At 40.2% G+C, this 14,136-nt stretch overlaps 2 protein-coding genes across 2 annotated transcripts; both read left to right on the forward strand.

Annotated features, from left to right (window-relative positions):
* The first annotated feature begins 3,290 nt into the window (after positions 1 to 3,290).
* Positions 3,291 to 4,235, forward strand: LOC126393508 (olfactory receptor 2K2-like). Its single transcript, XM_050049698.1, has one exon. The coding sequence runs from the start codon at positions 3,291 to 3,293 to the stop codon at positions 4,233 to 4,235; it is 945 nt and encodes a 314-aa protein (XP_049905655.1).
* A 5,864-nt stretch (positions 4,236 to 10,099) lies between these two features.
* On the forward strand, positions 10,100 to 11,053 carry LOC126393509 (olfactory receptor 10J4-like). The gene has a single exon (XM_050049699.1). It carries the CDS (start codon positions 10,100 to 10,102, stop codon positions 11,051 to 11,053), a length of 954 nt encoding a protein of 317 aa, XP_049905656.1.
* The last annotated feature ends 3,083 nt before the right edge of the window (positions 11,054 to 14,136 follow it).

The raw sequence follows: 14,136 nt of genomic DNA on the forward strand, positions 1-14,136 counted from the left end.
TTTTCCCCGTTAAAGGGTTTTTTTTGGGGAGTTTTTCCTTATCCGCTGCGAGGGTCATAAGGACAGAGGGATGTCGTATGCTGTAAAGCCCTGTGAGGCAAATTGTGATTTGTGATATTGGGCTTTATAAATAAAATTGATTGATTGATTGAATTGAATAAACCTACCGTCCCAAAAACGCTGTTTCTAGCATATTAGCTTAAATATCGAAAATTAGCTGACATCTTTACTTTTTCTGAACATAGTTAATAATCTAGGTGTAGTGTGTTTACTAGTTCGGCTTTACTAGATATTAGATATATCTTTTTACAACCCTATTTAGAACCCTACTTTGCAAATCAGAAGAACTACAACTATGTTGCTGATATGTATCAAGCTGCATGGCGCGGTCCCAGGGAATTGTAGTTTTTAAAAAAGATAAGTGTTGTTCCTAGATTTGGAAGTTGTAAATACTGAATTGAGAGTACACTGTGGACTTTAAGGGGGTCGTAAACACACTTGTGTAATCAGATTTTAAATATCTAATTTCTAAATGGGTGAAAATTAATTTTATCCATATTTTACCCATATCTGACAGCACCCCCAGTTGTTGACTACACTCACATGATAGTTGAGGTCAAGAGCTCTCTGTAATAGTTGGTCCCATGTCTGTACCCCCTTTTGTTGCTGAGTTAAAAGCCCTCAAATATGCACTGAGGCCAAGGTTCAAAGGTGAATAGCTGAAAGCAGGAGCCATGTAGAATCTTCATACTGGCATATGTTACTCTCCAGGTTGAGACCTTTCCAATGATGTATTTGGTTTAGCTCTACGACAAAGTTTTGATTTTTTCATCTTTTGGACACAAGCCATGCCAGGTCTAGTTTCAGAGAGCACTTTGAAGGCCCAGTGTATAAAATGAGTTTTGTTTGTTTCTTTGCTTGTTTTTTTCTTTTTACTGTAGATAGTTACTAAAATGAGTCATCCTCAGAGAATACAATACTACTGGTACTACTGGTTCTGTGGCGCTGGTGCTGGCTTGGGGTCCGCTCTCCCCTGGTGGAGTGGAGGGTGGCTGAGTTGCGGGGGGGCGGACGGCTCCATGTGATGGTGTTTCCTCTCTGGTTCTTCCGTGCTCGGCCTTATATTTTTCTTCTTATTTATTTATTTATTAGTGGCGTTTGGATTTGGTTACGGCAGATGGACGGCAATCTGAAATGGAATGAAGCCCACAGACAGCAGACAATAGCTACAAAACAGTAGTGGAACGCGCCCCATCCACCCACAGCACAATGCTCTTAAAGCCCTACGCTATCAAAAGCTGGCAAAATACATTTATTTTATTTTATGGCCTTGACATTAACCTGTCATATTGTTGAGTTATCAAGGACACTTACGTGTTTTTGTGTTTATACAGATTTGTTAAAGATATCATTGAGGAAAACGAGGTTGACGTGACGTTTTTGAATCAGGGAATTTGTGTGTCCCCCACGGGAAAGGATCCTAATTGACTTTACATTGGCATTGTTTCCGTGGTTTCGGCACGTAATTTTAACTCATTACGTGCTGCCACCATGGAATGTGGTGTTAAGAGGTCGGGGTCATTGCACGTATTTCTGTGAGATCAGGTTGAATAGGAGAACTGCTGCATGCTCCAGCACCTGGCTTGATCTGGTGCAGCCAGCCAAGGCAGCAAAAGCCTTGGCTTGCATGGTTGTTGAGGGCAGACAATGGCGTACAACAAATGGCACATAACTTGTGAGCAGATGTTGACATTCTCTGGGCCACCTAGGGCTCTAGTTTCCCGGCGCAGCGCAGGGTGGCGAACCCCGCGCAGAGCTAGTTTCAAGCAGCGCAACCCGAGACACGCTCAGTTTGGTAGTTTGGCATACCGAGGTGCGCTGAGATGGGTGTGGCGGCGCAGCAGGGGGAGGTGTTGACAGATCCAGCTTGGCGCAGTGACAGTTTCGTGCCAAAAGGCTTTGCTGAAGGTGCGCTATAAGCTCGCCAGCTGAAACCAGGTCTACTGTCAACACAGGCGGAGCGCAGCCGGTGTAAGCCGAAGTTTGGCTGACCGGCGGACAGTGCGCACACGTCACCAAAACCTCACAGGCAGGTTTCCAGAATGTCAGGCACATTAACAATGCAATAAATACCCAAAAAAACACTATTCAATGCAACTATCTGCAATCAGCACATAAATGTATCTCTATATCGACTGTCCCGTCACATCTGATGTCAGATCAAAGGGGATTGGCACCGTTTGGCACGTTTGGCACGCGTAATGGAAACCCAACCTGATTTGATTAACACAGCTGCAAACTAATGAGTTCACATCCCTCTCAGCCAACCACAAACAGCCACAGCATCAGATAGGGAGTATATATTCAGCATCTGTCATCTTAGAAAAGTCAAAAGAAAAGAAACAGAGTGAGACTGCGAGAGAGAAAGAGAGAGCGCGCGCGCACGAGAGAAACGCAACATTGATTTACAATTGTGGTGACCTCCTCCCAGGCTACCTTTGCATCATCAGCCCATGGAGGTCTGCTCGCAGTTCCGTATATTCGGACACTGCGAGCTTGGACCAAAACATCAGTTTCCTCCTGGGAGAAGTTTGGCCGTCTGACGCTGCTGCTCTCTTCTGCCATGGCGAATTTAGTAAACTCTCATTACGCCTTTGTGCGGCGCATTTAAAGGCGAGGAGAGGGGCTCATTTGATTGGTGTGATGTGTGTAAAACCCACTCCACGCCTTCTCTCCTCCCTCTTTCGGACTTGAGCAGGTAGGAGGGATGGAGGTAGGAAAGAGGAGTAGCTGCGCAAGGGCGCACGGTGTGCCAAACTTGCAAAATCCGTCTGGCCACACCCAGTTGGCGAAGTGCAGGTGCGCTGTGCCCCCGCCTCGCCCGCTCTGTGAAACTAGAGCCCCTAATGTGGTCATGAGTGTTTTTATAATCAGTTTAGCCTAAAACATTTCACCATTAACAATTCTAATAAAAGGGTTAAATATCTTTAAGTTATGAATGACAGTTGAATTAGTAACCTCTTTTTTTTGTCCACCAATATATTTCAATCAAGAAAACCTTAAATAACGTAACACTGTACAATGATTTGCTGCCAGCTGATGATACGTCTGCTGTAGGGAGGGAGCTCCCTCTAACGTCTACCATAAATGCCACTGTACAACAGTGAGTGCACAGTATATATTCCTAACTAACAATGAGTGTTTAAACTTTTTTTTTTACAGCATTACAACCTGTCTACTGAATACTGTTTATAACTTTGACTGCTCTGATTTTTGAGGATTACTGCAAAATGAATATGTCTGGTGTAGTTCTATTTACACTTTCTGGCTATAGTGTGATAGTCAACTATAGAATCTTACTTTTCTCTTTCAGTTTACTGTGTTATTGTCTAATCCTGGTGGTAAATGTGTCTCTCATTTTAACCATAATCTTGGATCACAACTTACATGAACCCATGTATGTTTTTTTGTGTAATCTGTGCTTCAATGGACTCTATGGAACTGCTGGCTTTTATCCTAAATTTGTCTTTGATCTGCTGTCTGACGTTCAAGTAATATCATATACAGCATGCCTTTTGCAAGTCTTTGTTATATACTCCTATGCAACAGGTGATTTCTCTATTTTAGCTCTTATGGCCTATGACAGATATGTGGCCATATGTCGACCCCTGGAGTATCACTCTGTGATGTCTGTGCGAAGGACTGCTGCGTTAATAGCTTTTACCTGGGTTGTACCTCTAATGTGTCAGTGTATGGTTGTAACTTTGACATCCACACTGAAATTATGTGGCTCCCGCATAGATAAACTCTACTGTGAGAACTGGTCAATTGTTAAACTTGCCTGTGGCTCAATCAGAACAAATAGCATAGTTGGATTGATTGTTATTGCTTTCTATTGTGCTCATGTCCTCTTGATTGCATGTTCATATGTGCAGTTGGTACAGTCATCCTTAAAATCCAAAGAGGGAAGGAGAAAGTTCACACAGACATGTGTGCCACATCTGTTATGTCTGTTTAATGTCACAGCTGCTTTGCTCTTTGATACAATGTACTCGAGGTATGGATCAGCAGCTATACCACAGAATTTAAGGAACTTCATGGCCTTACATTTTCTTGTGATGCCCCCTATTCTCAACCCAATTATCTATGGACTAATCCTGACTAAAATTCGAAACAGAATGGCAACTCTGTGTATGATGGCAGGTCAAAGATTAAGGTTGAGACTGAAGGCCTGATTTGTAGAATTAGCGTGATGTCCTGTCTGTAACACCATAGTGGTCTGTGTACAGAGTGAGTCAGCAGTTTCTATCATCCATCCTGTATATATTATCATCAAACACCCAGATTTTAAACATGAAATGCATGAAGCAATACATGAAGCTTACAGTATGCGAGCACCTGAAATGAGTGTAATACTTGGGACTATTCCAAACAGGGATATCACTATTTTTCTTTCCTAGGAGCAGAGCGCAATGGAAAACTGTTTTATAAACTTCATGTTAATCTCTGGCCCCAGAACAGTTTTCAAGCTCCATCAAAATGCTCTAACTCTCAACTGGTGTTATGTTGTCCCCTGACCAGACTGAACACGTTCTCTTAAGCTGAAAGCATCCATAGGGCTATAAATCAGACTCTGCTGTATAAATAGTTTATGCAGTGTTTGAATAGTCTAACTCAGGCAAGTATAAATCCAAACCCTTTGTGTACAGCGCCTTACTCAATCTGCTTTCACTGTGTATTGGTTATGAAAAATGATGATAATAAAGGTAAAATAAGAGAGTCAATATGTGTGACCTTTTTTTTATATATACATACCACTGTCAAGAATCAAACAGGGTCATGGGAGATTTTTAAGACTAATTAACTAATGGCAGTTTAAAATATTTGTAATAAGCAAACTGCATAGGGTTGAGATGTGTTACCAATGAATCCCATTTTAATTCTGACACCTGATATTGATTTAGTTTTAGTCCTCTGATAAAATACTGGACACAATTAACATTTGTTTTTACTAATTGTTACTTACGCAATGTGTGGAAACAGCCTTTCACTGTCTCCTCTGTCCTTGTGCTGACAGCAGTCAAAGGTCCATTAAAATTACACTTGCCACTTTTCTCTGTCTGTTTCTACACATCAAATACTAGGAGCAACAAGCTTTTATCATCTCTATGTTATTTTGGTAACCTTTACTATAGACATTAGGGCACATGTAGACTAGTGGATATTATTCTTTAATTATACTGCCCAGTATTTGCTTACGGCTTTGCTTTACAAAATTTAAGTATGTTTGTTTAGTCATGTTTTCTTCTACCTTACAGTATAATGCAATCCAATACAGCACTATGACCTGCTGTGGCCTGCTATACAACTGAGCCAATACCGCTCTAACACAGGGTCAACACATAGCACACCGCAGGGTATTGTTCAGGATTTCCTGTTATTGTGTCTGCACGCTGTATGAGACTGTCTTAAAAGGGAAGAGGGAAAGTGAGGAGAAAAATTCAACTGTAACTACAGTGTCATATTTGTCACATTAGATTAGATGAGTTCATAAGAGAAATTTAAGAAAAGACTGTTCTCCTTGGCCCTGACCTCTGCCTGTTAGTTGTCATTTAGACTTTTAGTTTAAAAAGTCATAACGTGGCCGTAAAGTTCAAAGTAATTGTGTCCTGATAGACAAGATTGTTTTGATTTGTGTGTGCATGTGGGTGTGTGTATCTTACACCTCACGGGGATGAATGGACAGCAAATGACAATCACAGTGATGAAATTCAAGTGATGTAATTACCAATCTGCAGATTGACTTGCATATTGTTTCCATAGCTGATGAAAGGCTGCTGTAATGGGTATAATTACTGTGACCTCCCTGGTGAGATTCAGTGGAAAACATCAGACCACAGGGAACAGGGATGGCTACAGCCAGCTAATTATCATCCAATGGTCAGTTTATGCTGGTCTCATGGGATGGTGTACTGAGGAAATGCTTTGATGCTTTGTACAATTAGAGGAAGGATCATTGAAATGATTCAGAATGTCATGTTTTAGAGTCTGAAAATATAGTTATTCTCATTCAAGACTGACTTCACCTGTTGACAGCAAAAGCTGTGAAATAGCTTCCCTTCAATCATGAGTACCTCAGAGGGGAAACTGTAGCTGTTATTTTAGGGCGCTCCATAGAGTATATGCAGTAATTATGATAGAACTGGTCAACAGGTCATTAACTCCACTCTCCCTTGAGAGCAATTAATAAAACAACACCACTCTGGAGAGCCAGTCCGGTAGCTAATTCACACAAACAGGCTCGGTAGCCAGTGTCTCTTCAGTTTTACTTTACCACTGAAAACAAAAATAAATGCATTAAACCAAATTTATGTTCTATTTGACTTCTATACAGTTTGGTTTATTGAACTCAATATTTCTATTGTTCTTATCAGTCCTCATTGGTCTGGCAGATTAAATAGTGCAAAACCCATCAACAATTATTTGCAACAGCATTATATGTATAATGTAAGGCAAATCGATAGAAATCATCTATCGATTTATCTATCAAATTATCTCCACACAATTTTCCTTGATAGAGATATGATAAATGTTAAATAAATCCTCCATATAATTAAACCACCCTTATGCACATAGATGGAGGTGGTGATGCATTCTAAACACCAGTTTCCACCCACCATTAACCAGAAGAAGAAGGAGCAGCTGCAGTAGCAGCAGAAGAAGAAGAAGACAATGACAGTGGCCACTAATCATAGATTTATAATGCATACAGTAACGTTATAACATTAGAACAACATTCAACATGCTCATGAAGTTATTTTCAGTATGAGTATTTTGAGCACAGATAATAGTGCAGTGGGGTGGCACGGTGGTGTGGTGGTTAGCACTGTTGCCTCACAGCAAGAGGGTTCCCGGTTCGATCCCGGGTGTGGGAGCCCTTCTGTGCAGAGTTTGCATGTTCTGCCCGTGTCAGCGTGGGTTCTCTCCGGGCACTCCGGCTTCCTCCCACAGTCCAAAGACATGCAGATTGGGGACTAGGTTAAGTGATAACTCTAAATTGTCCGTAGGTGTGAATGTGACCATGAATGGTTGTCTGTCTCTATGTGTCAGCCCTGCGATAGTCTGGCGACCTGTCCAGGGTGTACCCTGCCTCTCGCCCGATGTCAGCTGGGATAGGCTCCAGCCCCTCCGTGACCCTCAAGAGGATGAAGTGGTTAGAAGATGAATGAATGAATGAATGAATAATAGCGCAGTGCTACCCTACTATTGAATTTGCCACATAACACTAGCTACAGCAGCTTTATGGGTCGACTCATTTAATGCTAATGGTGAGTTAGCAAGTTAATGTGACTGACTAACCAGCTCTTTCATTAGAATGATTTGACACGACATGACTTACTATAACCTGAATATAACTTAAACACATTTTCTCGTCTGTAAACATGATTTCTGCCTCAGTCATGTCAAAAATATCTTATTGGCAATAACTGACCTCATGTTACTTAATGACGCCATCAAAGTCCGTCTTTTGTTATTGGACTCATTTGAGATTAGCCAGGCCTGCCCAGAATTGATCACCAGTGATCACTGCATGATGCATGGCGGTTAGTTTTGTGTTCGACTTCATCTCCAACATCCCAACTCTCACGTCATACAAAAATGGACAGCAATATTCTCACAAGATTGAGGCAGCTGCAGTTTTAGAGGCAGGTGCTGTAGTTGCCACTGGCCCCTGCTGCTGCCAGATCTTATCCACCTTCCAGGTGAGGCGCAGGTCATCCCGAATGAGCCTACTGTTTTGGTTGAGACAAAATTACATGCAGTGGGTGTGCAGAATTACTGCCCCACGGTTGTATGCTTGCATGCACCAATCAAGTTTCTTTTAGCAGACCCTACACCGTAGCCAATGCGTGTGGTCTACACCGTTGTGAGCATTTATACTTGTGCGTGGTGTGTCTGTGTCACTCTGCAGTTACACCTCAAAAACACTAGTCGGCAGCACGGTTTGTGAAGTGCCGTAAAGTTTAGTTGATTCAAAATACACCCATAACACACTCAAAACATGGCTTAATAGAGACAATTTCAAGCACAAGTAAATAAATTGTCTTCACTATAACTCGCAGCATTCACAGACAAACACTTGTCTTTATCTGGACACATTTTCCCTACAAATACAACATGCTAATGTTTTTAGCACAAGTCTGTGGCATTGTACATTGTATAAATTAACCTAGCAGCTGGGAGACTTTTTTCTCTACTCATATGAAGCCAGGGACAACAGCAACATTTAACAAAGGTAACGTTACAAAATTCTTCTCCATTACAACTCACAAGGTTCACTGACAAAACAATCGTCTTATACTAAACACGTTCTCCAAAGAAATGTAACATGCTAACCTTATTAGCACAAGCCTATGGCATTTTACATTGTATAAATTAGCCTAGGGATGAGCGGAGATTTCCTCTACTCATATGAAGCCAGGATAAATCCCGAGGTATAAATCCCTGATGGATAAATCGCATACAAGACTTAAAATGCCATTTTTGTGGAGGCTATATTGTCTTCACAATTTATTGTTTCTTATCTGTTAAATAAAAGTAAATAAAGCTTCCTCTCCACTGAGGCAAATGGTTTTGGTTCAGGAGGTCTGCGTCACTGCAATGTGTAGTTACATACCATTTCAGTGTCTGACCAAATATCCCCCCATCCCTTTGTGTTCCTTAGTTAAAGGAAAGTGTTTTCGCAGAACATTATGATGTCACATTGAAGCTGACCTTTGACCTTTTGGATATAAAATTTCATCACTTTATATTTTGTCCTATTGGACATTTGTGTGAAATGTTGTTATAATTAGCATATGAATTATTGAGTTACTGCCAAAAACATGTTTTGTGAGGTCACACAGACCTTGACCTTTGACTGTTCCACCAAATTCTAATCAGTTTATTCTTCACTTTAAGTGGACGTTTGTGTCAAATTTTAGGAAGTTCCCTTAAGGTGTTCTTGAGATACTGTATTTACAAGAATGAGACAGATGCAAGGTCACATTGACCTCAACCTTTAACCACCGAAATCCAATCAGTTCATGGTTGAGAACAAATGGCCATTGGTGCTATATTTAAAGAAATTCCATCAAGGTATTCTTGAGATATCACGTTCATGAAAATTAGAAAGATGCAAGGTCACTTTGACCTTGGCCTTTGACCACTAAAATCTAATCAGTTCATCGTTGAGTCTAGGTGAGACCAAATTTGTAGAAATTCTCTCAAGGTGTTCTTAAGATATCATGTTCACAAGAATGAGACAGACAAGGTCACAGTAACCTTGGCCTTCGACCTATGACCACCAAAATCTAAATAATTCTTTGAATCCAAGGGGGCATTTGTGCCAAATTTGAGGAAATTCCTTCAAGGTGTTCGTAAGATATTGTGTTCATGAGAATGGCACAAATGGACAACCCACCAGCTAATGCTGGCACGGAGGCATAAATATCATCAGCATCGATCATCAGGAAACCATGAATGCACTTTTTAACTTTTTGCCAATACATCTTGTGGATGTAGAGATATTACACAGGGTAAGTGAAAACCTTCGCCTGCTGTTGGCACTGCAGGAAAATCAAGAGATTACCAAAGTCAGGAGGATTCATCTTCTAGGCGCCATAAATGTCTTCACAAAATTCCATGGCAATCTGTCGCATAGCCGTTGAGATATTTCAGTGTTGGACAGGCTGACCAAAAGACCATCACCAGCCATCACCACAGCCATGCCACTAGCAAGCCCAAAAACAAAAGTTCTATCATAAAGTTGAACATGCACTGTGGGGAACTTTCTAAATTCTCCAGAGGTGAAATGATGTGTGGCATCTACCAGGCTAGACAAGATAAAAGACGCTGAACACCTCAGTTGTATTTGATCTGTGCACAGATCTCATCCAAACCATTGTGCAAAATATAGATTTCTAAATAGGGTTATAGGCATTTTTTTCCTTTTCAAGATGTTCAATTCCTGTACAGTTTGGTTAGACAGCTGATTTTTCCTAAGAGAGATAGAAGGATTGTACAAGAACAGACATAAATAGCCTTTTTGATTCAGAGAATGGAAAACAGTACTGTCTTTGATTACTTAAACTTCACTATGTTCATGAACATTGGGCATTACCGTTATCCAGCCTTTGTCTTTTGCCTTCTGCTCTACAGCTTTATTGTGTCTGCTAATCTTACCATGATAATTATAATATTACGGGAGAAAACGCTACATGAGCCCATGTACATTTTCATTGCATTTTTATCTGTCAATGCTCTGTATGGTTCCATGGGTCTCTTCCCCAGATTCCTCATGGACCTACTGACTGATACTCATTTCATCTCTCGTCCTGCTTGTTTTACACAGATCTTTATTATTTACACATATGCTTCTTATGAACTGACCATTCTGAGCATTATGGCATATGATAGATATGTTGCTGTGTGTCATCCTTTACATTATCACAGAAAGATGAACTCTAAAACTGTCTACACTTTGACATTTTTTGCTTGGGTCTGTCCAGCCTGTAACCTTACAATAAGCCTTAACATGATTGTCAAGCTTCCTCTGTGTGGTAACAATATACAGAGGGTATACTGTGCCAGCTGGAATATTGTAAAATTATCATGTGTTACCAGTGCTGTTAACAGTATTGTTGCTTTGTTGGGGGCCATAGCCATAGCCTTTGTCCCCTTTAGTTGTATCTTGTACACGTATCTGAGAATTGTGGTTGCTTGTTGGAAGTCATCAGAGGTCAGAGGAAAAGTATTACAGAGCTGTCTTCCACACGTTATTTCATTTGTGATATATTCCATCACATCATTTAGTGATACTGCCCTGAGCCGACAAAATCTTGAAGAGATAAATCCATTTGCGGCTATAATTTTGTCACTAGAATTTGTTATTATTCCTCCAGTTCTGAATCCTCTTGTGTATGGCCTTAAATTACCAGAAATTAGAAAACAAATATTTAAGACATTATGTTTAAAACCCCACACTAAAAGAACCTCTGTAGAACATTGCTAGAGTCAACACTGATCATATAAATCATGTGTTTTAAACAATATACAGAACCCATGAATAATATCTAAGCAAAAACACAAAGTATTTGGTGTCCTTATCAACTATCCTGCAATACAAAATCAAAACTGAGCTAATTTAAAATGTCTCCTTTAATTTAGTTTGATTGGAATATTGTGATAACAGACTGTGAAGTGAAATGTATGGTGAGCATCCAACTATTGCTTATGACATGATTAGACAAATGTGCATGCTTTGGTATTACTTCGGATTGATGTAAATTGTGATTTTTAAGACTACTAATGTTTTTCCCATATTAAATTAAATTACTTCAAAGACAAATATTGTATCTCAGTAATATGACTCCATCTCGTAAATTGATTCTTTATGGGGACCCAGTGAACATTTTTCTCTTGAACAGACGTTTAAAAAACAACTGTGGTCACCGCTGAAAAGACACAGAAATGGTTCAAAAGTGAATGTTCTTTCACCAACTACTTGCAGATGTTGATTGAATGTTCACATTTAGACCACATTTATATATAAGATTTGCAATAGAGATATCATCCTCTTCAGTGTGCAAATAATAGTATATCATTATTTTGGAGCCTTACTAGGAAATCACATCCAAATTTCTCATCTGAAAGAAAAAACAGTAACACTATTACTTGAGGGTATCAACATAAGAGTGACATGACACTGTCATAACTATGACATGACACGGTCATGAACTTGTCATGAACATTATGTACATGTCATAAACGTTTATGACTGCTGTCATTAAGTGTCATTCGGTTTTTGTAATGACAAGTTGACATTGTTTGGGTTGTTTTGATTATGACAACTTGACATTAATCGAAGTGACATTACCAGAAGTTGTCTTTGTCATGACAAGTTGACATTAAATTTGTTTGGGATGTCCTTATAATGACAACTTGACATTGACCAGGATGACATTACCAGAAAAATGTCAAATTGTCATTATAAGGACATCCCAGGACATCCCAAACAAATTTAATGTCAACATGTCATGACAAAGACAACTTCTGGTAATGTCACTTTGATTAATGTCAAGTTGGCATACAAATTACATACTTAGTCACACTCACACATTTTCAGCTAAGATAAAGAAGACCGTGTGACAAATGCTACAATAAATCTATATTTATCAATCAACAATTGAAATATAACATGAAAAATGCTCTTTAAATACAATTAGAATGAAATAGAAAAATACATAACTGATGCAGGGTCCCTTTGGTTTGTCCCTCTAGTTGGGGGAAGAAGTGTGATATGGTGGAAATCTGTAAATAAAACAAGGATTGAAAAGAAATATATTTTCACTTTGCAAAGGGTGAATGTCCATCAAGGGTTCGATATATATCTTTGAGCGTAACTGTAATTTCAGTATGTAATATGTGACCAAGGATAAAACATATTATATTACACAGTATTATTCTCTATATTGTCTGTATGTTGCTGTATATCAAATGTTTTAGCCCTCTTCTTTCCACATCACTTGCTATAATGTTATTGTTTGCCCATCACAACACGCTACAAGTTAGGGTGATGCAGCCAATGAGGATACTCTCGATGGTGCACATGTAGAGGTTGCCTGGTATCCTGGAGGCTATGTTGAGTCTCCTCAGTGTACCAAGGAAGAAGAGCCATTGTCTTGTTGTCTTTGTAATGATGTTGGTGCAGTGGATTCGGGTATCATTTGGCTGATGTGAATCCAGAGGAACTTGAAGGTTCTGAGTTTCACCCCTGTAGTCCCATTGATGTTGATGGGGGCATGTTCTACTCCATCATTTCCCGTAGTCCACAATCAGCTCCATTGTTTTGCTGACGTTGAGATGGAGGCTGTTGTCAAGGCACCAAGAAGTCAGAGGTCTGACCTCTTCTCTGTAGGACGTCTCATTGACATGACAGTCATTTCATCAGTGAACTTAACGATGGTGTTGGAGCTGTGAGTAGCCACACAGTTATACTGTAAATGAACAAGGAGTGCAGGAGAGAGCTAGGCTGAGGGATTTCAGTGTTGAGAATCAGGGTAAAGGATGCAGTGGTTCCTGAGGTCTGCCCATCAGGAAGTTCAGGATCAAGTCCCAGGTCTCAAAAGTTTGATGATGATCTTGGAGGACACAATGATACTGAATGCTGAACTACAGTCAATGAACAGCATCCTCACAAATATGTTCTTATGGTCCAGGTGGGAGAGGGCAGAGTGGGGGGCCAGGGCAATGGCACCGTTCATTGATCTGTTTGACCTGTAGGAGACCGGGGTAAGATGAGCCACTTTTCACATTCAGGATCACTACATCAAGGCTATTATAGCTTTGTTGCTAACTAATATATGTGCATATATTTCAGGATGTTTGCATCCCTACAAACAAACAGAATGAGTGTAAACATAACTGTTTTGATAATATAGCATGTCCAAAAAAAAGTGGTCTCGTGGCACAACTTACCCCGTGTCTGGGGTAAGTTGAGCATAGGAGTGGGGTAAGTTGAGCCATCTCCCTCCCTCCTACCCCCCTTGCCCCCACCTCACCTTCTCTCCTCCCCCTTTCTCTCTCCCTCCCTCCCTGGGTTAAGATATTCCAGTTATACATGTCTGTACTGAATTAAATAAGACACTTCTTCAAATCCATGTGTATTTTTATTTATAATACACAATTCAACAGGTACAAAACTTTTTTTAAATTATTATTGCATATAACAACTTCAAAACATTTTAACATAGGCCTGAGAATGCCTTAAAGTGCGCTTAGCAAGAGAACCTTAACAGCTGTGTTTTTGGAAAGAAAACAATGAACTAAATCCGTAGACGTGAATCCTAGTTTGGTGTCCTTGCTGACAGGAGGGCCAATTGTGGAAATTAAGGTACACTACCATAATTTGAACTTGTTTATTAACACATTTGAGCATTCTGAACCGAAACTCTCATTCTCTCATCATCCTTCCTCTATGTAGTATGTCCTCCTTCATCCTCTCTAAACTCCTCCCTCCATCTTACTCTCATTCCATCCACCCCCCTCCCTCCTTCCATCCATATCCCACCTGCCCCTTTACTCAATAGCCCACCT

This window comes from Epinephelus moara, chromosome 7, assembly GCF_006386435.1.
Source record: "Epinephelus moara isolate mb chromosome 7, YSFRI_EMoa_1.0, whole genome shotgun sequence".
Classification (NCBI taxonomy): domain Eukaryota; kingdom Metazoa; phylum Chordata; class Actinopteri; order Perciformes; family Serranidae; genus Epinephelus; species Epinephelus moara.